Source organism: Melanostigma gelatinosum (genome assembly GCF_949748355.1).
Source record: "Melanostigma gelatinosum genome assembly, chromosome: 8".
NCBI classification, from domain to species: domain Eukaryota; kingdom Metazoa; phylum Chordata; class Actinopteri; order Perciformes; family Zoarcidae; genus Melanostigma; species Melanostigma gelatinosum.
In genome coordinates, this window is record NC_136641.1 from 22,615,936 (window position 1) to 22,642,712 (window position 26,777).

Sequence of the window (26,777 nt, forward strand, 5' to 3'; positions counted from 1 at the left end):
GTCTCCTGGTTCTCCTTTTCTTTGTAGTTTCCATCTTACTGTGCTTCCCGTGTTAAAGGAAGCAGAAAGTTGCTCATGTCGGCAACACAAAGACACATTTACTGCGTCTCATGTGAGCTTGTCCATGTGAACTCTACTTCACCCCACTTTCGGAACGCCTTGTAATAACAAATGGACAAATGGGGAAAGATAATGCTGCTGAGGTTATGGTGCAGCTCTGTGTGTGGTGGTTGAGCCCATTTGTAGGAAGAGGTACCACAACTACCCCCTCTCTCTCTCTCTCTCTCTCTCTCTCTCTCTCTCTCTCTCTCGACCTGTGCAGTCCTACATGTGTGTTAGCTGGATGGTAGCAACCCCCGACCCCGACGTTTTCATCCTGCTGGCTGGCGTCTTCCTTTCTCTCCCACTCTGCTGCTCTCAGCAGTCTTCTTGCCCACCTGCTGAGCCCACGCCGCTCCACCTCCACCTCCAGACTTCAAACATGCTGCACTTGGAGCCAGAGTAACGGCACTGCCCTCGATATGTTCACACGGGAAACAATTTATCGGAGAGTCCCCTTCGCTTTTATACGTGTGCAAACCGTATAAAAGTAAAAATAAGCAAATAAGCTCCCATATTGCCATCTCTATTACTTTCCTTTCCATTACCTCCATTACCTCTCTCATTTAGCGGCTGGCTAGTTAGCTAGCTAACGTTAGATTGCCATATTTTTAATGTCGGGCCAACAGGAGGTTGATATTTGTGCTTTTGGGTGAGATCTCTTGACAACTGTTGGATGGATCGCCATGGAACTTTGTGAAGACATCCATGAATTGTTATGCTTTATGCTTTACTTAATCGGGAGTTAGGGTTAATCAATGGTCAGAAGCATCAACCACATGATCAAGAAATGAAGTCACAGACTTGTTGACGCTGTGCCAAAGATTTGAAGTTTGTTGCCTGATTTATTTCTCTGTGCTGCCCAACTTGTTAAACTCCCCCAAAACAGTACATATTCACGACCCCCAACCTTCATTGTGAGTGTGCACTACTTTATCACAGTCTTAGGTCTTTGATCCCAACATGCTGTCTTGCCAGAGATTTTAGCTCATTGAGAGCATGAAGAGAAATAAATGTATGATTATTCCTGGATGCCTCTGGCAGGTGCTTCATTCTCTCTCGGCTGAGGAGAAGATGCTAAAGTTGGCTGTTTGGTTGCGGGGCATCTGGTTTCACCACCCGCCAGCAATATGCATAATAATCAAGCCCAGTTTCCCTGACGGTGGCTGGCATGCGCCAGTCACTGCTGGGCTCAGTGCCGTGGGCGAGACTAATCCCCAGTGTTGTCACCACCGCTAATAGGCTGGAGGACAAATCTGTTTATTTGACAATCACCTGGGTTATTATTTGCTTAAACCTAAGTTTGAATTGTGCCTCGACTATTCCTTCAGGCTCCATGAATAATCATGTGATCATAACTTTTGGCTTCCATGGGAGATATTGTAGCGTGCTGCTGAAATGGAAACATTTACTTTGAATACCTGCTGTTGTTAAATGGCAATAGAAAGATTTGCGATGCAAGGAATCCGGTGGTTCTGGTTAGTCCTGGTCTAGACGTAGACCAGAATATCTGGTATCGTCCTGTGACCAGATAGTTCAGTCACTTCACATGAGAATCGACAAGGCGTAAAGAACGAGACTCCAGTGTCTTCTGTTCGTGCGTTTAATTATTGTTCTCCGTGACATCTGGAGTAAAACACAGTGGAGATTTATCTTTAAAACCACATATTTTGGTAAATGACCGTCTTTTTATCAGCAGACTAATGCAGAGAACACATAAAGGAGGGAAAATGTCATTATCCTCCCTCCTCTCGTACTGGCCGGGCTTTGTACAACACGGTATTAGAGCCCCCCCAGAATCTTTCTCAAACGCCAGCTTCATCCCGCTGATATTCCCTCTGGGAAATTAAGGATTAGCTCAGCCTTTCATACAGGAAGTCCTCAGTCAGTTCGCATGAATGTGCCCCCTCCCAAACCAAACCAAATCTTCTTTTTTTTTTTGCCCATTGCCCTGCTATGGGCCCACTAAGCCCCGTCCCTCAGTTGGGTTGGTGGTGAGCCGTAGTAAGAGGATGAAGTGGATTGTCGACTGTCGAGCACCACTCTGACTCATGCCCTTGAGCGCCACGCTGCCAAAAATGCTCCGAGGACGTAACACTTGGACTGCACTTAAAAGCTGCAACAACAACGAGGCAGCTCTGCTCACCGTGACAGCGAGGAATTGTAATGAGCGGACATCTTTGTTCCCTCTGCGTGCCGATGATCGTGGTAGCGTTAATTAACACCCGTGTCCCAGATTAGAGCTGTAATATCGCGGATATAGAAAGCAGAAAGTGACCTCATGCTGTGGTTTGTGGTGCATTGTTGGGTTTTCCTTTGGTCGTGCAGTTGATGTAACGCAGTGTTTGTGTTACAAGATCGTGTTAATTGCGTGGCCACGGCTACGGCACGCCTTCTCGCATCACTCTGGCAGTCGTTCCTGCCCGATGCCCGATTTTGTTAAATTCTTCAGTCGTGGTCGCTGCTCTGTTCATGTTTATGTTAGTTTGTTTACGGGCTTTTTGCTGTAAGCCGTTACATCACTCTTTATCTGGGACAGCAACTAGAGGTCTGTTTCTGTCTCCCGTTTTCTCTTTTGATGTGTTCAGCGGCCACGCACAAGGCAGTGTTGCTGTACTCTTAACGAGAAATTTGGTTATGGTTTGGGAGGAATGGAGAGGAAGTGTGTGCGTGACGTCTTAAAGAGCTGACTTAATCGTTGCTCACACATTTTCTTCCTCTCTCGTAACAGAAGTTTATCAATCCACAGCATTTCCTCCCGCCACACTTTCCCCACCACAGTGCCTTGCAAAAGTATTTCCTATTTTGTTGAATTGAGATTTTTTTCGTCAGATATTATGTAATGGACCTAAACTAAATGGTCCAAATTGGTGAAGTGAAATGAAAAAACTGAAAAGTGGTGTAAGCATTTATTCTTACAGAAAAAGAAAATACGTTTTGGCTTTTGGCGAACTCCAAACTCCAAACTCCAAAGGGGGTGTATACATAGGCATGCATCAAAAAAGGTCTTCGTCATTACAATTCGACTATTTTGTGTAGCGTAATGCAACAAAATATATGAATCCCAAGGGGGGTACATACTTTTACGAGGCACTGTATTTCCTCCTAGCTCTGCTTTTTGATGCCCCATGTCTTCCTCATGGCTGCCTGACTGAGATGAGACCCAGAGCGCCTGCTGTCAGAAGTAAATGGCTTTGGGAATGACTCGTGGAGTGGTGCATCCCTGTGTGTCTGCGCTCTATCAGGCTCATTGTTCTGCAGGCTACAGAGCCCTCTAAGACACTTATTTAATGAGACGGCTCTGACTGTGTAATTGCAGGCTGCTCTGAAAGCTATTATGGGAGGAAAAAAACAACCATTACTGCGACAAAAAATAGTCTTGTGTGTGTGAAGCAAAGTCAAACAGTAGCGCTGAAGCCGATATGAGGAGGGTGAGCAAAAAAAGAATTTGGCAAATCGGCCGTAATGCTGTTCGTTTTCCTCGTAGAGTTCTCTCCAAAGGCTTGATTCATAGAAAGGACATAAGTCATAATTCATGAAGCCATCCGAACGTCAAATCAGTACTTTGCATTGGTTTTTAGGGGTGGGAATCGCCAGAGATCTCGCGATACAATATTGTCACGATACTTTGGTCACGATACGATATTATCACGATCCTTCGATATTGTCACGATATTGCGATATCACGATGCTTTCACGATACTGCGATATTCTGAGTATTGTGATAACATATATTGCGATTTATTACTTTGTTCAACTTCAAATTATGTCCCCAAAGGAAAACTGTGTCAACAACATGTTTTATCTGAGTTCTTTCTCTGATGTCTCCATCTTTGTTTCGACCAACTTCCTACCAATCACGCACGCAGACCCGGCACCTCTGCTGACCTCACCAGAAAACAACTCAGCACCATCTAGTGGACTGAAAAAGCAATTGATTCTATTTTTATTCTTTTTCAATAGTTTATATAATAAAAGATCGATACTTGGCGTCCGTGTACCGACATAATATCGCCACGCAAAATATCGCGATACTATGCTGTATCGATTCCCCCCCCCCCCCCCCCCCTATTTGTTTTGAGACGGATTTCTCAGTAAATAGTAAAAACTCTTTTGGCGTTCTCTCCCATTCGTGATTGGTTCTCCGTGAGGCCGACTGGTTTCGCTCCCATTCTCTGTCTGTTCGGCGAAAGACTCCGGTCTCAGATATTTGGTTCACTCGTGCTGGGATTTCTGTGTCGCATGATTTATTTAGGATGTGTTGAGGTCGTTCAGAGAGCCCCACATCCCAGTCCTGGCACTCCGCCTCACCAGACATCCTTTAGCCTCTTAAATGACTCCCTCAGTCTCCCTTTAAACCCCCTCCCACCCCCCCCACCCCCCCCAATCTTCTATCGTCGTTCTCTTTCCTCCTCACCACGGCGCTCTTTGCAAATTAAAAGGAACAAACCAATCTGGGCTGACAGCTGACTTCAGCTCCAGTGAGTGAGAGTGCTGGGCTAATGCTGGGCTACCTTACACTTTACCCCTTCAGTGCTTTTAGGCCCTGCTTTGTTTGTTGCTGCTTCCCTACTGCATAACAAAAGCCCTATTCTTCTTCGAGGCCTTGGCCCAGAATAATCAGGCTGACGTTGCATGTAGTTACTGTAAATTAAGACAGAATTAGCTCGTAGCTGCTGATCAGTGCTGATAGTGTCTGTTTTACTTCCTGGTTTGATGCTGCTGCTGCTGTGTGCCTCCTCATTCCTGTCCTCTCACATGATATTTTAGCGAGAGAGAGAGAGAGAGAGAGGGGGGGTGGTTGGGGTGGTTGGGGTGTGATGTGAACTTGCTGCTGCGAGAGGACTGAGGCCCTGAGATAACGATCACAACAGAGTCACACCCACAGTTCGAGACTTTACAGAAGGATAGGCTGCTGTTTGTTTGGTGTGTGTGTGTCGTGTTATGGAAGCCTAACAACCCTTTCTATTCTTAACAGCATCTGGAGAGGCCCCAATGTGAATTGTGTGGACAGCACTGGATACTCCCCTCTCCACCACGCCGCCCTAAATGGACACAGGTAGACCGGTGATAAATAACTCTGGGAATCGGGAGAAACGCCCGTTTCTGCTCCCGTCTTTGTGTGTTTAATGAGGTCCCACTGGGGAAATAAAGCTATTGGCTGGATGTTTGCTATGGCCGCGTGCGTATTCATTGGTGTGGTTCATACTCTCGGCCCCTGTCCCTTCCCTTCCTCTGCAGCGAGGTGGTGGAGGCGCTGCTACGAAACGAGGCCTTGACCAACATCGCCGACAACAAGGGCTGCTACCCGCTCCATCTGGCTGCATGGAAGGGAGACGAACACATCGTCAAACTGCTCATTCACCAAGGACCCTCACACCCCAGACTCAACGAGCAGGTCTGCCACTGCGTTAGCTCTTCTGTGTGTGTGTGTGTGTGTCACTTTTTGGTTTTAACCCCATTGACCATGCTGATAATATCATGAGTTGTGAAACGTTACTAAATTGATTTGTTCTCCAATCTGTGACATGTGATCGTGGGAGTTTGTGTATGCAGAAGATGTATTAGGTTGTCTTTTAAAGTAAAGAAAGTTTTGATTTTCAGCACACTTGTTGACCTTTTTGAAGTTTAACAATTATATTTTGAATGGTTTAGTCAGCAGCCATAGGAAGTCAACAATGTTTACACTTGGTAAGGAGGTCATTTCAAGCAATAAAATGCCACATGGAGATATTTCTGATTCTAGTTCAGCATGGCATGCTCTGCACTATATTTGAACAAAGTGAATGTTAAAAAGATGGTGACCAGAGTGCATTAACCTGCATCAAGAGTCTTCTACTGTGATGCTGTGGTATTTGAAGTGCTTTGACGCCATGCTAGTGTGTGAAGTGCCCTCCCCCGTTTGAACTGTTTTAACGCTTGTGTTTTCATATTTAGTTTGGTTGCTTACTGCACAAGACAGCTTCCGGACCGGCTCTGGTCTTTCCTGTTTTGGGATGTGGAGAAATGACCCATTATGAGCTCCACAGACGTTGTCTAAAAGGCTCCCAGTTTTAGCAAACAAGCTGCCCTAAAATGGAGCAAAAAGACGAAAATAATTTGTCTCATGTTGTGTCATTTCTCCCGGCCTGTTCATGACATCTGATTGTTCATTAACCCAACTCTGATTTTTTTGTTTCTCCTCTTTATTTAGTTTGACTCATTTGTCATCACCATTCATTTTGTCATTGCTTGTCTGAATCCATTGGCCTATCTTCTCTTCCTCCCTCCCAGAGCTCTGTAGACCATAAAGAGTTCAAACGCTGTGGGCCCTTTGACCCCTATATTAATGCCAAGGTGTGTACACAGTGCTGCCGGAAAAACGACCTCTCCCTCTGAAGTGCTCCTTTGCTTTGCTGCCGTGTTGTCTCGCTGTGCTTTGGTTGGGTTTGCTGCTGCTGCTGCTTGCGGGGGCCACTCTGCTGCAGAGATGAAGGGGAGGCTTTTCATTTCACCGACTATCGGTAGATCCCTGTCCTCTGGCTTCCCTGCTCATGTTCGCTCGTGATCTGCAAATGTATTGAGATGTTTGATGTTGATGAACATGCCCTCCACCACATGAGGTCATCTATTACTTTCTGAATGTTACACTGCTGTTGAACCAACCTGGAGGTGATTTATGGGACCAGGTATGTTAAAACATTTGCAAAATTGTAATGAAAGCTTGTATAAAATGCAGCCTGAAGCAGTACAGTTGTGTTGGCACCACACGACCAGCATATGTACTGAGCAAACCCCACTAGCAGTTACAGCTACAACGACCATGATGGTATTCAAAATAAAATCAACAATAGAAAGGCGACAAATGTAGCTTACAGGAGGTCCTCTGTGATATTGGCTTATATATAATTTAAATAACTTTGGTGCCAACGCAGCCTCAACTGTACTTTGTGTTGGTTAGTTCGTTAGCAAATGTTAGCATGCTCGCATGCCAAACTGAGATGGTGAACACAGTAAACATTACATGCCAAACATTAGCATGTTAGCATTGTTCACATTCAGCTAAAAGCACCCATGAGCCTAAGAGTTACATCACAGAGCCGCAAGCATGGCTGCAGACTTTTGTTCAGTGATAATACAATTATTTTTATTGTTGAAATCAATCAGTATTCTTCTGATTGAGAGATGTATCAACCAACTATTTATTTGAGCACCACTGTATTGTTTCAGAGGTCAATAGAAAATAGAACCAGGCACTCATTAAGCCTCTTAAAATAGTAAGTCCCACTGGGAAAAGACCAGGAGGATGGATCCAACTTTTACTCTCTTCCTCCTTATCTGGAGCACATACTGTCTTCTGTCAGGCGTCTCTATATTCCACCGTGAGCTCCCTCCTCATTGCATTCAGCTTCCCAGAGAAGCCCCAATTACAGCGTGTCTACACGAGGAGGATGGCTGTACAGCTGACACGGCAGCGCTGACAGTGTCTCGCCCTCTCAGTTAGAGCAGTGAGCAGTGCGAACGTGTCCGTCGCTCCATGGTTGCGTTTTCAGCTGGCGGAGCTGGAATCCCACACAGGCCTGTAGATATAAGGCCGCACACTATTTCTGAACATTGTCGCATTTCCTCTGGACTCATCTTCTTAGCGTTTGGATGGGAAGCCTGGCTTTCTTTAATGCATCTATATATTATATATATATTGCTGCTTACTGCCCTTTTTTCCATTGAGTCTCTTGATCTGCTGAGATTGTGGGTGTTGTCTAAATGCAAACACTTCCGGGATAGTTTGGGGACCACTACCTGGTCAACCGGCGTGAATAATTGAAGCCTTCTTATGAATAAATCAGGAAGATGGATGCTATGCTCTGGTTGTGGTCATGGTTGAGGGCATCATGTGACTTGAGTTGGAGGGGAGCATCCTGCCTCTGCTCTCATCACACTCCAGGGGGGGGAGGGGGGGGGGGCTCTCTTTGCATCAAAGAAAGATCCCCGTGCCACGCTTGTAAATGGGTGTGTTTGCTCCTCCTCCTCTTCTCCCCACCTCCCAGTTTGTGCTTCTGAGCTCGCGTTGCTGAGGAGAGGGAGAGGTGGGATGTTGTCATAGTAACAGTGTCACGGTATACAGCGGTGGTGAGTGACCCAGTGGGGAGATGTGGTGTTTGTGCAGAGCCAGACGTGAGCGCGGTGTGTGTGTGTGTTGAGGCTTAAAGCGGCGTCCGGGACTCGTTCACCGTCGGGGCTTCAGTGGTTCCCTTCAGGGACACTGAGGGAGTCAGACTGGTCCAGTTCTCTGTCATCCTGGTCCAGGAAGCCAGCGAGACCGATGTGTATTCATTATGGCTCTGCGCTCACTTCCTCATTACTTACCTGGCTGCTTTGAGCCTTCAAACACCTTAGTGGGGGGACCTGACCTGGACTAGTCCTCCATCTGAATGATGGGCTTACACAGGTTCAGTACAACCTGCTAACAGAAATTTACTGAAATACAAGTTGGTCGACACTGAAGCTGAAATGATTAGTTTGTTAACCGATTGGTCGTATAACAGAAAATATAGAAGCACCTTTTTTCGGGTGACGTTAACGTTGTTCAACGTCATGATGTTTCCGTGTTTCTCTGTTTCATACAATTGTAGATTAAATATATTTAAAGACAATGAAACGAGGAAATAATCGGCAGATTAATTGATAATAAAAATAATCTGGTTCAACTCCCTTTTACGCCAAATGATATATGTTGTGAAGAATAATCTCATTTGAGGTTTATCTATTATTATCACCATTCTAATTATCTAAACTAACACCTCTGCAGATGCACGTTCAGCATATGAAACTAACATTTTGTATGACAAACAGAATTTGAATTTGATAAAACTGAATTGAAGTAGAGCCCATGTTAACGAATGTCTTCATTGACCTCTTTTTAGTTAATTACCATCATTTCTGTGTATTACTCCATAATAAGATATAGCCCCTAGTCTGCCCAGACTCGTATAGCGCCACCTCTCACCCTCGCTTCATCTTCCTATGTAGGTCACATGTCATACAATATATGTTTAGATGACTTCCTCTGACCCGGGCTCAGATGTCAGGGCGCTCTGCCGTTAAAGTGAACTCCACCATGCTCCGTAAATCACCCTGGACAAATTCAAACAGAATGAGATCAGTGCTGAAAGAGGCTTAGTAAGAATGAAGCCAAAATATCAACTTTGGAAAAGTTTCTGACGGCAGCAGCAGAATAAATGTCTCCAGACTCGGTCACCTCATTATCAGCAGTGCAGAGTTTTCCCCTTCCTTCCTCTGGGCGCATCGCCCGCAGTCTGCCAGCTCATTTATCCCCTCTGTCTGCCACTTCAGTGTCCACACCATCATACCCCCCCCCCCCCATTATCTTCTGCTCTCTGCTCGTCCTCAGGGACTTGTTCTTGTCTCTGTCATGCCAAGAAAAATGGCTGAAGCCAATTTGAGGAGTCCTTCAGGGGAAGTGTTGTCATTCAGCAGAAGGACCAGGAATTCTCCATCGGGGTGCGTTCATCGTTTGCAACAAATTTCAGGGTGTGTCTGACGTGGCAGTTGGAGCCATTTGTTGCCGGAGGAGGAGAGTCTCAGTTGCAGAGATGTTATCTAAGATCTTCAGGGTTAGTTATGTTTGGAAAGCCCCATTTAGTCAAGTGGACTACGAAGTGGAAAAGTAATATTTCCTGTAAAAGGGGGAATAAGTTCACTGTCAAGAGAATTACAATCTATGGCAGGAAGCCAGTTAGACATTCATCTCATTACAGGACAGCAAGGTCTGTTAACGCTGGAATATGTTCGTGTCCAAATAAAAGTCCACTTTTAGAGTCAGCCTTGTTATTACATATTACATATAATATATTATATTATTGTTGCGTTGAACGGAAAGAACACTTATATTTACAGGGTTATTGACAAATGGAGAAAGCAGAGCTGCAACTAACAATTGGAAGATTCATGATTTCATTTGTAATTCCTCTATAAAATATAAATAAAATTGGTAATATGATGTCATTCGGATTACTCGTTTTGTCCGTCCAACAGTCCTGATCCCAAATATATTCAATTAAAAACACGATTGAGAAGAGAAAAGCAGCAACGTAACATTGGGGGAGCTGCAACCAGCAAATGTTTTCATTTCATTTTCATTTTTGACAAATAACTTTGAACGGTTAAATTGTTGTTCGAGTTGTCGGTTGATTTTCTGTCGGTCGATTGATTTGTCGAATAACTGACTATATTCAGCACGACAAAACACATAAAGATACATAGAATCAGTAACACAACTGTGACTTCTTCAATAAAACAACGATATAGTGTGCAGATGTAGGTTATTATCAGGATGCCAGATACTGACGGTCCACATGGACAGCCCTTTGGCACACAAGCTGCAACAGCTGCTCAGCCCTCTCCTCCTCCTCTTCCTCCTCCTCCTCGTCCTCCTCGTCCACCACCTCCCACCACTACCACGACCACTACCAGGGGCCAGGCTGACGTAACCGCTGCCTCGCTCGGCTGCCAGCCAGCGTGTCACGTGACAGAGGTCGCTGGTCAAACCGTGTTACCGTCTCCGGGCTTCAGGTTGTGAGAATCATAACATCCTCTGTTCTCCTAATCGCTTCTTGTTTCGACATGCCCGGAGGTCTAAATCAGGGGATGGGGTCTGCAGCGGCACAGTAAAGACAGGATTTTCATGCAAACATGAACTTCCCAGGAAGTCTCGGCGGTGCCGTATGCATTCTAATCTCTTTCCCAGCGAGGCTGCAAGTCATTGGTGCCATTTTGTGTAATAGCCTTCAGAGCGCTTGTCTTGTTAGTGTACGCGATTGTCTGACTGCTCATGTGGAGATGAGGCTGATCCGCTTCTTTTATAGAGGGAGACTTCATGCTGGAACTCACTAAGTCCTTCTTACATAACGATATGAAAGTGTTGCCCTGAAAACCACAAATGAATTTAGTATAACACTGTTTTAAAATTAGATTTCTTTTTTGCTGCCGCAGGGCTTTCGGCCTGCTAAAATTAATTTCAAACCAGGCTACCCAGTCCTAGTTCCCCTTATGTCATGTCTACTGTTTTTAATCAGCTTAGTTGGTTTGTATGTGGATATCAAACAAAGCTTGATTTTTAAGCATGTATGTTTGCCAAGTCATCGAAATACTCAGATGATACTACAGATGAAAGACGGCTTGCTTGAGTGTGTACATGTGAGTGTGCTTTGAGCCAAAGAGAAGCAAATGCACAAATCCGACTGAGGAAACCAGCCAGGCAGTGAAAGCCGAGGCCGCTTTGGTTTAGTCCTCATTGAAACGCTGCTTTGACCTCTTTTTTCTTCCTCCATTTGTTTTGTTCACCAGAGAGAAAAGTGTTGTTTTTGTTTTTTCTGCAACCAGCCTCTGCGTCCCCTCTCTTTTGATAGGCAGGTGTCGTTTTGTTTTCCTCTAAGCTCCGCCTCCTCATCCCTCTCTGCTCAAGCTGTGACCTGCTTTCCCAGAGTAGTACAGTGTTCTCTCTCTCTCTCTCTCTCTCTCTCTCTCAAACAAACCAAGGAGATACCTGCTGATCCCATCTGGCGCCAGGTCTTCAAGAGAGTCTCATTCCCCCCCCCCCCCCCCCCCCCTCCACATGACGTCCTGTCTTCAGTGGCACAGCTGGCATGTTCCTCTGGGAGTCACCCAAACTGGCATCTTGCATGTCCATGTGGGGGCCCTTTTTAAAGCCAGCTGTCGGCCCTTTGTAGGTGGCTCTGTGTGTCTGGAATGAGCGGCTCTCCGAGCATGTGCTTTGACAATAAGCTCGACTTGTCTGCCACACCCTTCGACGCACAACATGCGACTCGAGCCAAAGAGCTGAGGGGTTGTGCGGGTTTTACATGTTTGGAAATCCTGACAGATTGAGTGCTTGTTGTGCTGTGTGATGCCACTCCCATGGCATCTCCCTTCTCCACACAGGATAGTGGTTTTTATGGGTGAACTTTGACTATCCATGTTGTCTGTTAGTTATTCTTTTTTTTATTATGAGAGACTATTCCCACCCCGTCCTCTCAGCTCAGCTCCCGGGCTGCATGGCTTTGCCCCCTGCTGGCTGTTCGTGACGGAGAGCAGCAGCAGGTCTGGAGGTTCGCAGGTCTATTGGACATCTTGTTGCTGCGCGCGAGTCATTCCAGCCAATAAGCTCCACTTACTGAGTTGACTTTGCGTTCACTGCTTTTAATTGCTGTTCGCTTGTCTTTTAGCTCGTTGTTCTACAATGAAGATTTCTGAGAAGAGAGTCGTTTCACTTTTGCACAGAATGAATGAGCACTGTGTGAACCTTTTTAACATGAAGGACACCAGTTCATCTCCGGCTGCTGATCTGATGCGAGCGAGTCGGTGTGTAATACGCATTAATATTGAGTGTGCGTTACTGTCAGGCCACTTCATGCAGTCCCCCCCCCTCTCAGCTACCCGATAACGACAGTCATGATGCAAAGCATCACCTCTTCCCCTTGTCTAAGCTCCCGTGATCCCGGGACCCCACACTCAATTACAGACATTTACACTTTCCTGCACAACTTTTCACTTTAAATAGACATATAACACTTTAATAACAGACTTATTTCAACGCACTTCTATGTTGTTTGTTTGTTTATTGTCATGCACCAATCACCAAGCCACATTCCTTGTATGTGCAAACATACTTGGCAATAAAGCGTTTCTGAGTCAGATTGTGCCTCATAGATGGCATAACTAATGAGCTACCTCTACCTCTTTGTAACTATGTGATGCCGGTGACATCCCAGTGCCCCATGTCTGTGTTAAATCCCCACCTGTGAGGGCGCCACAGCCCCTCTGCTAGCACCCTACTGCCTCTGGCACTCAGTACCGTCCCCGGCACCTGTCCTCATTAGTCCATGCATGTCTGCCAGTCCTCCGGCCGGGTCCACCCTGTCCCCTCTCTGCCAGATACCCCCCCCCCCCCCCCCCCCCCATTCTTCACTCTGTGCTTCATCGTTGCCTCTCTCATGACCTTTTTCCGATCTGCTAATGTGGCGGGCTCTCATGCACCGATTGGTTTAACCTCACCACGACTCCGCTGAGTCACCTGTTCTTCCTCATTAACAAACACCATCTCCTTCATTACTTCTGTTTGCCACTTTGTTTCTTGTGCATATCTGTGCTGCTTCTCACCCGTTCACCCCTCCAACAGAACAATGACAACGAGACGCCGCTGCACTGTGCTGCCCAGTACGGCCACTCCCAGGTGGTGCGGCTGCTGCTGGAGGAGCTGACGGACCCCACCATGAGGAACAACAAGTTCGAGGCCCCGCTGGACCTGGCCGCGCTGTACGGCCGCCTGGGGGTGGTCAAGCTGCTGCTCAGCGCCCACCCCAACCTGCTCAGCTGCAACACCAAGAAGCACACGCCGCTGCACCTGGCCTCTCGGAACGGACACCTGTCCGTGGTCGAGGTGCTGCTGGACGCCGGCATGGACATCAACTACGAGGTGTGTGTCTCTCTGTGTGTCAACTTTAAAAGCTTCGGGTTGCAAGTGTGTCTTAATGTGCTGCCACGGCCGAAGTCATGTTGGGTAACTTCATCTGTTCTTGCTGCACTTCCTCTCACTACTTCCGACTAAAGCTGTGAGATTAAATGTAAAACTCTTAAGCTCTCCGTTTGTAAAGGAACCGCTGCGGTATCAAAGCGGAGCGGGCCTGGCTCCCCCTGGTGGGCCCCGTGGCTCTGACTCTCAACCAAACGGTGGCGTCCATCTGTCTGGAAACTCTTTCCCCTTTTTACTCTGTCCTCCTTTCCTCTGAGTCAAGGATGCAGAGTCTACCCAGTGTCCTTCAGGCCTTCCATCCTGCAGCTTTCAATTAGCATGGCCCTCTGAGCTGGAAAATGGTCTGCTTTGATTTCTCAACCACATCGTTCTCAGTAGAGGTGTGGACTGGGCGGTGGGCACGAACCCCGGTAGTTGGCATGTGCACCGTTGATCTCGCTGAAATGTGGGTGCTGGAATAGCACTTCTGCAGTCTGATTCATCCGGCAACAGTCGAAGGAAATAAGCACGAGATTCGATTTTCGTGATAATCTGATTTGTGTCACACATTGGTGTTTGCACTCTGTCTCAACTCTCTCTCTCTCTCTCTCTCTCTCTCTCTCTCTCTCTCTCTCTCTCTCTCTCTCTCTCTCTCTCTCTCTCTGCCGCTGGCCTCTTCATGCTTCTGTTTTCTTTCGCTGCTCAGACGGAGAAAGGCAGTGCCCTCCACGAAGCTGCCTTGTATGGGAAGACGGATGTGGTGCAGAGGCTTCTCAGTGCAGGTCAGACTTCACTGCCACGCAAGCAACGCCTGAATCGCTCGCTGCTCCTAATTAGCGCAGCTTCTGCAAAGTCTATTTAAAACACCACACATGCTGTAACGCTGGGCTGTCATTCGTCAGGTATCTGTGTGAAGATCACCGACCAGAAGGGCCTGGCAGCGCTGGACACTGTCAAGGACATGCCGTCCCAGAAGAGCAGAGAGATAGCCGCTCTCATCCTAGGTGAGGATGAAATGTGAACACCAACGCTGTGTGTGGGGAAGCGTCTCCTTCATTCCGCATTTGCCGGCCGTGATACAATCTCCTGTTTGTCTGTCGCAGGTCACATGACTGGGAAACCCCCCGACATTGACCTTCCCCTTCCCCCTCCACCAGTCCCTCCGCCTCAGGAGAGTCCCAGCCCACGGAGAAAGGGTATACGACTTACCAGATGTTCTAAAAAGTTTGGGGGTTTTGAGCTGTTGCAACAGAGGTTCAGTCCGAAGTTTGAACAGGAAACAGAGAAGGAAAATAAAACGGAGGGTTTTCTTTCATCTGTTCAGCTGAGAACTTTGTTTGTCTTTGTGCATTTCGACCCGTGTTCCAGGTGATCTGGAGAAGGTGAGCGAGCTGATCTCGAGGCTGGCCCCGAGGCCCGAGGAGGAGAGCCCGTACGAGGCTCTGTTCGAAGCCACCTCTTGTCACTCTCTCGACAGCCTCACCAGCGGCAAGTCCTCTGACAGGGACTCTGGACGGCCGGATAGCGAAGCTGGCAAGGTGTGTGCAGTAGTTTACCTGAAACCCACCCTCACACACAAACACACACACAAACGCACGCAAGCAACATGATAAGCGCGTCGCAGGGTTTTATGGGAGAGGGAATGCAGAACTCCCACTAGAGGGTGATAGTGGTCTTCCATCCACATGACTGGGCCTCAGTACCCTGCAGCATTTCACTTCTTGCTGTACAGAGTGGTTATGAAATGCATTTCTTCATTTGTGTTATTGCAGCAGGTGTACATTCATCACATCTTATATTCCATTGACAGAAAGATCGGCTGGTCCATGCGTCGCATCCGGGCCCCGGCCACGAAGAAGAGGTGAGCTCAGAGGTGAGGAGCTGCGATCATAGAGCCGGGGAAGCGTGTCGCCGCGTCACAACACGGATTCTCATACGTGTGCCGTCTTTAGCGCGGCACGCGTGACAATCACGGAGGAATACTGCCTTCAGACGTTAGTTCCTCTGAGAGGTTGGACATGGTTTATTAATGCACATGTCACAGGGGCTGCTCGGAAGCGATTATCTGCCTGCTGAGAAAGCCACTTTTTTTTATAAATGGTGGAGACCAAATCAGAGAACCTGTCTGGCCTCAACTGGGGCTGACCTTAGACCGAGCTTTGTTGAAATAACATTGAGGAAGTTTTATTTCTGCAAAAATCATTTAGAGTCTTAAAATATCAGCCAGTTTTGGTGAATGCTTCAGCAAGTCATTTCCCTTTCACCCTCTTTGCCTCTACTTTCTCCCCTCTGTCCCCTTCCTGCAGGCCCTGTATACTAACAGCAGTATTGACGAGAGAGGAGAGCCGGCGGAGGAGGAGGATCACACATACGAGTTGTTGCTGACCGCACAGACCAAACACCCACCGCCCGGCCACGAGTCCAAATCCAATAAAGGTAATTGTCAAATGATTAGTTTCCCATCTGTTTTAAAGCCCGTTTGTTGAAATAGCAGCGGGATTAATCGGAGTCTGTCTGACTCGAAAGCCCGATATGTCGCCATGCATAATACATGATTTTATTATCCATCACTTTCACTTCCTCTTAGCATAATGTCTGTGCTGACAATCACAAGTGTCTGCAACTTTAAAGAGATATTGAGCACTCTGAAATGGCCAAGATAATCTTTCATCTGCCCAAACTATGTTGGAACTTGTTTTTCCTCAGATGAGAACGCCACGATACAGTCTTCCAACAATGTCCTACCTCAGGTAAATGTAACATTCCTCCCTTCATCCTTCATCATATGCTTTACGTTTATACCCCGACATCAATCTGAACAATACTTTTGTACCTTTCTTCATTGGCTGCCAGTTACCCAATCCTTTGGTGAAAAAAAACCTCCGTAAGCGCAAGTTGTACAAAAAAACCATATGGAAAGAGTTCTGACGGTCAGAGAGCAGTATCCCAGCTGCAGCTTTGGATTGCATATCTGGAGCGTGACCATAGCAGGTTATATAATGAAGATGAAGGCCTCTCCACAGTCAGAGATTGAGTCATATGTCAGCAGAAGGTCCACGTCGTCTTAAACTGGCCCTCATGACTGGGTGTCAGTGTGAACCCGCCCGCCTTATTCATTGTCCTATCACATCTTATTTTATTGCCTTTTCCAATTTATCACCCAGTTATCTGTTTTTAGTGTCATTGCTGCCTGACACCCACAGCCCCACCTGCTGCCCACAATATCCGCTCACATCTTTTATTTCAAGCTTCCATTGGAAGCTAGCTGAGTAGTTAGCCATTCATTGGGGTAACTGCAGATGAGACGCAGATGTTTGTGGTCGGGGGGTAAGATTTGATTGACGGGCGTAAGTAAAACTGTTTTTTTTTTCTTTCTTTTCCGTCCCACTTCAGCGTAAACCCACTGCCCCAAACAACCTCAGAGCCCCAAGCAAGACGAGAGACACGCTGCTCCCTCCGGGACGGGGGAGCCCGCGGGCAGCAGGAGGTGAGTTTGACGACTCTCCTCAGAGTTTAGTAACCAAATAAGGAACAACTGCTGCTGGCGAACGCTGCGAGGGGTGGGAAAGTACGGACGGCGACACATCAGACTCGGGGGGGGGGGGAGAGCCAAGCATGTCAATGAGACGGGAGAAATGCATTTGAGTTTGCAGGGTGAGCTGGGCAGGTTTGGATTAGCGCTGCCAGGGGAATGCACCATTGGCATTCTGGAGCAGCGGAGTGGATTTGACTTGTCGGGAGAGCGAGGCTGATTGACATTCCCTGGCAAGTGGAAAAGACTCATTTCACTGCCAATATGAAATAGAATCCTCGATCAGATTGTGAGCGTCCTATCTCAGAGCCCCATCCCGCTTAAAGCTGGATATATGCCACGTCATCCAGTCGAGCATGGAGTGGAGGTAAGGGAGCACGGGCCTCAGGGTTTTTCTTTGTTGCAGACACACATGCAGATTACCTTTATTGAATAATTCTTTGAAAAGGAACCGGACAGTTATTTTCATACTTGTGGGTTACTTGTTTAATTCTTTTTAACGTGAAGTTGTTTGATTTAAAGGCACAGACAGTGAAGAAGAAGTTCTCCCTGAGCACTAAGAGGACATCTTTTTGTTGATACACAGCCCCTCTCTGATTTTACATTATTACCCTTCATTTCCTTTTTCCTTGAATATTGTGTTTAGTGACTCAAGTTAAACTCTCCTTTCCCTTTTTTAAAGCCACAAAAACCACAAGTTTGGTTAATATGTGAAAACCACTTTGTGATTCTAGCATGACAGCTAATTAAAGGCTTGGTTCCCACAGACAGCTGGTTGAGCCGGTTCTGCTCCCGTGGACATGATGTTCATCGTGGTTGAAGCCCCCCCCCTGTGTATGGACAGTCGGGGGACTAGACCTCAGCACTCTGTGGCAGGTGGAGGAGATATGCACGGTCAGCGATACCGGCGTGTTAATCATCCGTCACATGTGCTGTTCTCAGCAGGAACATAGTGTTTCCCAACAGATTTCCACCTCTGTGTCGGGTTTTATACGGTGTCCAGGGGATATTTCTCAAAAGTGGTGACATCCGACAACAAAAGTGTGGTTTCTGTGAACAGCGATGGTGAAGAATCAGATCTATCCTTACTCTGCTCATTCAGTTTTTACAGCCATGCCTTCTTTTGTTCACACTGGATGTGCAGCTTTTACAGTTTCAGTTCCCTCCCATAAACAAGCGCACTCCCATCCAGACGATAAATACGGGAAAAATAGAGTCTGCACACTAGATAATGCTCCCATGGACCATTTAATTGATTACCACCATGAACTGGTTCCCTCTCATGCCAATGAAGCACTGAATGGTTCATGCAAAGCTTTGAATGGCTGATTCAGAAACGTACCAATTGCTGTTATGAGCTGCGATGCCACAGATGGCTGCAGAGAGGCTGAAGATGGAACGCACCTGTTTGGCAACTAAACCACATATTTCACCAAATGTATCAATTTAAAGGGACAGTTCACCCCAAAATCACAAATGCATATTTTTCCTCGTACATGAAGTGCTGTTTAAAACAATTCATTCCACAAACGCAACATCTCTTTTTCCAGAAATCATGACCCGGTAAGTCCCTTTCAAACAAATGTTTTATTGGTGCTTTGAGTGCCACATACACTCTTTATCTTGGCGAGAAGGCAGACATCTCTCCTGCTGATATCTCCAAAACAATCTAGATTCATAAATTGCACTCATCTGGGATGAACTGTCCCTTTTCGAACCATCGTTTGCTTGTTTGTTATTTTAGTTCCACTCATGTGTTTGGTGCCTTTTACATGTTTTTTGGGAGATTTTTACCTCATGGATATGTGACAGATGAACATTTGTTGTTTATTAACCGGCACTGTCCATAGAGGTATTTCCTTTCTCGCTTTACTGTAAATGTCCAAAAAGGCCTTCAGTTCCTTATTGACTTGCTGCAGTAATGAGACCCAAAGTTAAAAATCTCTTTGAATCTACAAAAACAACAGAGCAGAGGTTCCACAGGCGGAGAACGCATTGACTTTGGACCAGTGTAGCTGGTGGATCGACAGCACCGCCACTGCAGTGTCTGCAAAACAAACATGACATCATGAGTAAGACACTCATGACCGTCCCGCCGTTGCCAAATGAAACACCTCTTGCGGTGACATCACCTATCTGTAGGAGTTGCAGCAACATCAGATTGCGTCTGTACACGTTTTCCACCATACAAGTGTATGAGCAGAGAGCGAGGGGGGTCTCTGCAATGGTTAACGCCGTGTGAGGTTGTTGGAGCCACATTGATGTGCTCATAGGGCGTTCACACTCCCCAGCTGCCAAGGAGAGGGTGGGAGTTTGGCTGTGGTCCTGACATATGCACGCAGTACACTCACTTACTCCTTATAACACACACACACACACGTTCCCGAGATGTTTAAGTGTTTAGAAACTTGTGAAAAGCGGAGTTCAGGGCGTTGTTTGGCACATTCCCTGGCACTGCAAATGGACCCTGAAACGGTAATGGGGCAGTTTTGTGAAGTTTGCGTGTCGACCGGTAGAGCCCTGCGTGTACTGCAGATATGGCGTCTTCACAGCCGGCTCTTTTGATGTTTTCAGTCTTTGAACGGCAGGTTTGCGAGCCGCAAACTGTTCGCTGAAACTCGTCTGTGAAGGACAAACAAAGTGTTGCAACAGGTCACTTCTTTCCCTGTGGTGGCACTGTCCCAGATTCGCTGTCACCGAACACCGTGACCCTGTCACCCTGTCGGGGACGGCCCACACAAGTACCCACCCACCCACACACACACACACACACACAGACACACACACACACACACACCTTCACCATGTGTCACAGGGCTAATTATCTGGAGTCTGGCTGTTGGAGGATAGGGCCGATTCAAATTTCCATTCCTGAGCCACCATTAAGGGCTAGAATTAGAACCAGAAAACACAGAGGGCTGCTGGTCACACGGCAGACAACAACCCGCATCACTGTCATCCCGATGGCTGATTTGATTGTGGAAAAGAGGCTTCGGTGGCAGTAATTCCTCAGGGAGAGGGAGGAGGAAAATCGAATTGTTTTTAATTGCTCACTGAGGAGCTGCTTTCGTTGGAGAAAGAAGCCGACGTAAGTTTTACTCCCCTCTGCGATATTCCAGAGTCTTCTTGTTCATTTTCTGTTTCACAATCCGGCGTGTTTGTTGTGTCCCGTGCGAGTTTAGTCAGTAGCCTGGGGGGGGGGGGGGGAATTCTTAGTGCTGTGTCATTTTGGAGGAAATGGACTTAGCAGGCAAGAGGGCCTGTGAGGTAAGGCTCGTCACCAAGATGACTGGCTTCAGTTCCCCGTGACAGCATGCAGTCAGTGAGGCACCAGCAGATCATCGTCACGCTGGGTTAAGAATTCTGTTATAACTCCGGCCAACATACGCCTTCCCCTCGCTCCATCTCTCCTCTTTTTCTCTCCGTCACTCCGGGTAGGAAACAATTACAGATCTGTTTCTGGGCTTGTGTGGGCGGTTTCTTATTAGCCCTGCTCTAAAGATCTGCCCCTCAGTCAGAGGTGCTCTTTCCAGCCCTCACAATCTGCTCTCTTTCTACACTGACTTCTTTTTCTCTTTCTCTAGATAACTCCCAGCTCGGCGAGGATCAGGAAGCAGGTGTCCCGGAGCAGTTCACTGGCCTCCTGCACGGATCCTCCCCTGTCTTCGACAGCTGCGAGGACCCCTTCAGGCTTCCAGGTGTTGTGCCATCCAACCAGAGCCAGCCAGAACCAAGAAAACCTGCCAAAGCAAAAGAGGAAGTAGCAGCAGCCGCAACGCCGCCTAGCCGCCCCAGTATGGCCGCCATCCTGACGGACTGTGATCCCAAAGCAATTTATGCAACTGTGAATAAGGAGCCCAGGGACTTCGGGGCTGGGGCAGGGTCCGCCGTAAGGATGCGCCCTCCTGGGGACCTGAAGCTGGCACGCAGCCTCTCCAAGTCTGACTCCGACCTGCTGGTGTCACCCCCTAATGAGGAGGACGGAGGATTGGGGAACCGTAGCGAGTCTGTTTCTAACTGTAGCACTGGCAAGAAGAGGCTCGAGAAATCGCCTTCTTTCACCTCAGAATGGGACGAGGTAAGTGTTGCACCGTTTGGTTCCGTTGCCCATAATAATCAAAGAACAGCATACATTGACTAATGTTGAAGGTTTCATCAAAAACCAAACTATCAGATAAAACTATCTAAAAACCCTTCACACCAGGTAGGAGCCTAACATGCAAAACACGTGTAAAAATATTCTGAAACTGAATTTAGTGACAAGTAAAAAGTCATCGTGAGAAGCTCTATGAAGCAAAGCGTTAATCATGTGGAGCGCTTGCACACAATAACAACACACCAAGTCATAGACGCAGATTGTAATAAGAACAAATCTCTTATTTCAACTGTAAATTGAAAGAATGAATCCAAATATACAGAAGTTGAATGAGCATTTTGCCTCTTGTGGCACAGTATGTCCTTTATTTTCCCTCTACAAAGCCCCGCTTGTTCGGCTTAAGTTAGCTTGTGCTCGTGCTGCCGCCACATGACATTTGTCCACAACTACAGAACGGATGGAATGAAAACCAGAGGACCAACTGTAAACAGCCCCGTTGACTGACGTGAACTTCCACAGAGGCTTCTGTTTACTCAAAGCCACCTGTTGTCTTCAGGGGGGACGCTGTGCAAGTTCAGCTCGACCTTGTTTTGCACTCAAACCTTCAGCAAACAGCAATAATAAAATCGTGTTTGTGCATGCGGATAGTGACGGCCTTTCGATAAGCACAGATCATTTTGTGTACCCAAAAATGATTTGACTTGGCCTTAAAATTGTGTGTCTTTATTTGCTGAATCCCATCTTGTTTGTTGTTATCGGTGGATGCTTCAACGAAATACACTCCTCCATTCAGCACTTTGTCTGGGATGAAGATAGAGAGCCGAGTCGAGCCCCAGAGAGAGGAGATTAGAGGAGACGGAGATAATACAGCCGAGGAGCTGAGAGAGTAAAAGAAGAGACCGAGATTTGGACATGGAGATTCAGAGAGAACCTTCACGCTTCAGCTCGTGTCTCCTTCTCTCGCTAAGGCTTCAGAAAGCTCCTCGAGTCTCTGTAGAGGCAGCCCATCGTGCAAACAAACACAACACACACACACACACAGTATGTCCATATGTATGGACTGTGAGATTAGAGCCTATGTAACAATGAATGAGCAGCGGCATGTACGCTAAACATGACGACGCTCTTTCACCATTTTCCCTGCAACAATCCTCTTATTGTCAGTCGGATTGATGATATCCTCCAAGCCTCTGAATTAAGTGTCGGTTAAAGCGATCCTCTCAGCGGCGCTCCCTCACGTTGTTTGCATCCCGCTCTGCTGCCGGATCTCTCTGACATCGCTCGTCTACGCTGCTGTACCGCGGTGCAGCCCGATCCGCCAGAGATGGTCTTACACGATGCATTTCATGATGCCAGACCATCTTGAGCAAATTCGTCGGGCTCAGATAGCACCGCTCATGCTTTCTCTCTGCGGTGAGATCGAATTGCTGCCTGTAGTGCTCCTTTACACGGGCCCACCAGAACAGCACCAGCGAGCTGAGATGAATGGCGGCTCTGAGGTCGATATCTCGGCTGCTCCGGGTTGTTGACTCATCCCACTTTATTAGACTGCGGGGGTGCAGAGATACAAGTATACAAGGCCTCTTACAGAAGCTCGGCAAAGTTCAACACACTTCTCCAGCCTGAAGGCAAAGCACAAGGCCTCGGCAGCGCGACGCATTAATCCTCGTGCACAGTCGGAGCAACCTTGTCTTTGGGATTTTATAGGTGTGAGCAGCCGCCAGGAAGGTTTTCCTCTCGATCTCCTTCAGCGTTGCCGGACAGCACAATTAGTTTATTGTTTTGTCAAAGCCTGCCAAGGAAACACTCACGGGAAATTGAAGCTGCATTTAACTGAGGTTGCTCACAAAAACCGACCTTCAGACCTTCTCTGTATGCAGCCAGTGAGCTCCACAGTAAAGAACTTGTTTCAGTGTGCGACGCCACGCCATGGTTTTTAACCTGTGCGCTCATTCTTATTGGATAAGTCAGACAGATATATCAGCTCATATCAGCCCATTGCAGTTATATTTGTACATCACAGGAAATACACGAAGAAAACGAAGTACAGAAATGTCAATGTTTATTTTCCAGCTGTAAATGTTCATTTATGTTATTTATATTTCATCATATCGGCCTTAAAAAAACCTTTATGCTTCAGGCTTTAGTATCGACTACTCTGTGCTATGTCTGTGTATAGAACTCAGTGTTATACATTTATTTTACATAAACAGTACGTAAACAAACATTCTTGAGACGGACCCTTTGTGAGGAAGTTAAATACTCAGAGGGTTGTTTTAATGAAACCAACTTCTCAGTGCTCTCTGGTGGACAAACTATGGAATGGTGCCACTGTCCCCCAAACCTAGTTTGGTACTTCTTTGCTGATATTTATACACAGATATGACATATCTGCAATTAGCTGATGCCGGCCCGGTTGATTTATTGGTCCATCACAAATAATAGCAACTTCCAATCAAAATGTACCAAAGCGTGGTGTTATTTTAATATCTTTTATGACGCATTGCTTATTTCAAAAGTCAAACGTTCACTTGTAATACTGTAATGGAGACATAGAGGGAAGTATTGACACTGATCCAGAGATCTCGTCATCCCTCTGCACAGCATTGTGGTCCGGTTGAGTAATGAGGTCAATAAAAGGGGAAGATTTTGTGTGCTAGAATCTTGTAATTCCCGTTTCAAACGTTGTGGTCACAGACGGGGCACTGCGCAGTGTAATTACCCAGTTAGTCGAACGCCTCGCCTCCTCGCTCGGGACGTGGTCTCAGACAACATGACGGGATTAAGGCGGGCATGACATTACGTGGTTGTTATCGCAGACTGCTGCTCTTCCCGGGGGCTCTCGTGTCGTCTTCTATACCGAGTTGAGAATTGATCTGGTTTGAAACGGAGAAAGGCGGAAGAGGAGGAAGCAAACCAGAAGGTATCGCTGTCCCCTCTGGCACAACCAGCCTCCCATGTGGCAGGAGAGCAGGTTGTGTTGTTGGCTTCTAACTGAAGATGAGATCTAATCAGTGGGAAAGAGATGCACTTCAGGCTATGGCCTCATTAGCCGCCGGCTCCATGACTAGTGTGTGTTGCTGAGTGAACTGGCCATGCTTTAAGTTCATCTGAATTGCCTAAAAGCTCATTTGAAATCCTAAAGTAGGCTGCTGGCAATGAGCATCACAATTCATCCTTAATTATTCATTCATACCGGGGACTGCATTTTATCTGCCCTCCACTCTGCCAGACACAAAATAAAATGTTTTTGGATAAAAACAATGCTAACAATGCAGTTCACCGTGTCAGCACAGAATATATATCGTGCCTCTGGTGGATCTCATGTACAGTATGTACATGAGATACAGGCCGTGTATTGGCTATATTTGTGTGCTGACGCAGCCTGTCAGCTACACCAATGGATCTCACATTCATGCAATGCAGCGAGGATGAATTTGTAATGTGCAAACCCCCGAGATGCAATGTGCAAACTGCAAGCCCCACCGCCTCCAGAAGGATGTTGTAAAGAGGCCGGCTGCAGCAGCAACTCCACCGTTTCTAATGGCAGTGATTGTATATTTCTCAAGTGAGATGAGATACTTTTAGATTCAGTTGAAGCCTCGGTTGGCAGTCTGATGGTCGCGCTTTTGAAAGGGCAATGTCTTTTGTCCTATTTCCGAGCTTTAGTTCATGTTAATGAACTCGGAGGCCTGCCCTTTTTCTCACTTGAATAGCGATTCAGATGCCGTGGAGTTCTTTGCTGAAAGCTAAAGGCAAAGCGGCCGGGAACCTTTCTTCTCCCTTTCTGGGAAAAAAAGCCTGTTTGCACTTGAAATGGAAATAGTCACGCTGCCGATGTAAAGTGCATAGCATATGAGAGGAGTGTGTGCGGAACGTAGTTTGATCGGGCGTAACCTAGCCTGCACTCTCTTTGATGATGTTGGGAGTGTGCTCCCGTTCTCTGTTCTCTCTCGCGCTCCCCTCGGCCCACACTGCTCCATCCACACTGTTTTCTGAGACGGCAGCCATCTTGCTGGTCGCGACTGGCTGCTCTGGAATACTGAGCTGTGTGGCAGCATTTGGGGCCCCCTGAGGAACACACACACAGTTTGCTAAATATTCCCGTTCTTACAACCCCCTGCTTCTCTTCACATGAGCAACACACCCTCGAATACACTGCCTCTGGTTTCAAGACAAGGAGATTTGACTTGCATGAGGTCTTGGCCTATGCAGCTCTCCATTTACGGAGCTCTGTGAGTGTGTGTGCTGGTGTGTAAAGCGCATGCTAATGTGGTTGGGTCCTCGGGATCAGACTGAAGATGACAATCCAGGGGGCACACTGTGTGGGCCAGCAGAGCGAGCTCCACAGATGGGAGGAGGGAAAGGGAGACGGAGAGCTCTAGACAGAGACAGCAGGAGAGGGCCGCCATCCACCGCCCCGTTTCACTCTTAACTTCGTTCTCCATTCGTACTCCGCAGATCCAGTTGCCACTATGAAACCAGCTTTTGTGAGTATTGATTCCCTTCCAGGCAGCAGCTCCACTGGAGGCTCATTCATCGTGTCGACCTGCCACGAATGGATTGAATGAGAGAAAAGAACTGATGCTTTCTAGCATTTCTTTGGATACTATATTTCCTGTGGAGCCTGTTCGATTGGTATGCGCTGAGTGCTAAATACAACACAATAGAATGAGGGGGGGGGGGGGGAGCTCGAGCCCCTCCCTCACGTCCTGCTACTTTGGAGTGTGTTCTTGAAAAAGTTAATCCTCTGTGGCATTTTAAAATCTACGGAGCAATTCATGCTGCATCCCTTTGTTCCCCCCCTTCCCGTCTTGTGTTGCCATGTTCATGAACTCATTGTGGATTTGGGGTCGCTTTTATTTGGCTGTGGGGGGGGGGGGGGGGGGGGGGCGGCTGAGACATGCAGCCACTGCTGAGTCTTTCTCTGCTCTGGTGAGAGAATAGGTGTCCTGTCTGTTCTACCCTCCACAAAGGATGTATGTTAATATATTTCCACATCCTTTGGGGATGAGTTTGCAACGTTTTTTAAAGTTGTGTGGAGCGGGCATTGCGCCTAAAACCAGGTGACATTGGGCTATTTCAGGGAGGATGCTGATGGACTGCTGACAGCGCTCTGTCCCGCCGTGGCATTGAGGTGCTGGCACCTGCTTTAGACGGTGGCGTGCTCGTGTTCCGCTTGATGCCATCCACTCGTCCATAGTTTTCATCCAACCCTTGCTCTGGTGCCAGCTCGCCAATTTGAGGCCGGTGGTCCGGGCGCACTCTCTCTCTCTCGCTCTCTCTCTCGCTCTCTCTCTCTCTCTCTCTCTCTCGCTCTCTCTCTCTCTCTCTCTCTCTCTCTCTCTCGCTCTCTCTCTCTTTGTTTCACCCCTGAACAAGCTCTGCCAGGCGTCCCAGTTATTCTGCTCAGTCATCCCGGAGCGGCAGGCTTGCTGTGAGAAGCGTGATAAATGGGTTCGTGTGTCTTTAATCTCCTGACCGTCTCCCATCGCTGCCAGCTCTTCAGCTGTTGACCTCCACCTCGCCGCTGACTTCTG

General features: G+C 47.3%; 1 protein-coding gene across 5 annotated transcripts in view; it reads left to right on the top strand.

The window, feature by feature from the left end:
• The window catches only part of LOC306781153 (ankyrin repeat and SAM domain-containing protein 1A), a 51,018-nt gene that overhangs the window by 4,912 nt on the left and 19,329 nt on the right, over nucleotides 1-26,777 (top strand). For 4 of the 5 annotated variants that reach the window (XM_079273875.1, XM_079273872.1, XM_079273873.1 and 1 more), the window contains exons 2-14: nucleotides 5,078-5,158; nucleotides 5,341-5,497; nucleotides 6,373-6,435; nucleotides 13,277-13,573; nucleotides 14,316-14,391; nucleotides 14,512-14,613; nucleotides 14,713-14,805; nucleotides 14,978-15,147; nucleotides 15,420-15,482; nucleotides 15,916-16,045; nucleotides 16,316-16,359; nucleotides 17,003-17,096; nucleotides 20,726-21,219. In XM_079273875.1, coding sequence (XP_079130001.1) covers nucleotides 5,078-5,158; nucleotides 5,341-5,497; nucleotides 6,373-6,435; nucleotides 13,277-13,573; nucleotides 14,316-14,391; nucleotides 14,512-14,613; nucleotides 14,713-14,805; nucleotides 14,978-15,147; nucleotides 15,420-15,482; nucleotides 15,916-16,045; nucleotides 16,316-16,359; nucleotides 17,003-17,096; nucleotides 20,726-21,219 — 1,864 coding nt within the window. The remainder of the gene's footprint in view (nucleotides 1-5,077; nucleotides 5,159-5,340; nucleotides 5,498-6,372; nucleotides 6,436-13,276; nucleotides 13,574-14,315; nucleotides 14,392-14,511; nucleotides 14,614-14,712; nucleotides 14,806-14,977; nucleotides 15,148-15,419; nucleotides 15,483-15,915; nucleotides 16,046-16,315; nucleotides 16,360-17,002; nucleotides 17,097-20,725; nucleotides 21,220-26,777) is intronic. The other variant, XM_079273876.1, reaches the window with a different exon arrangement.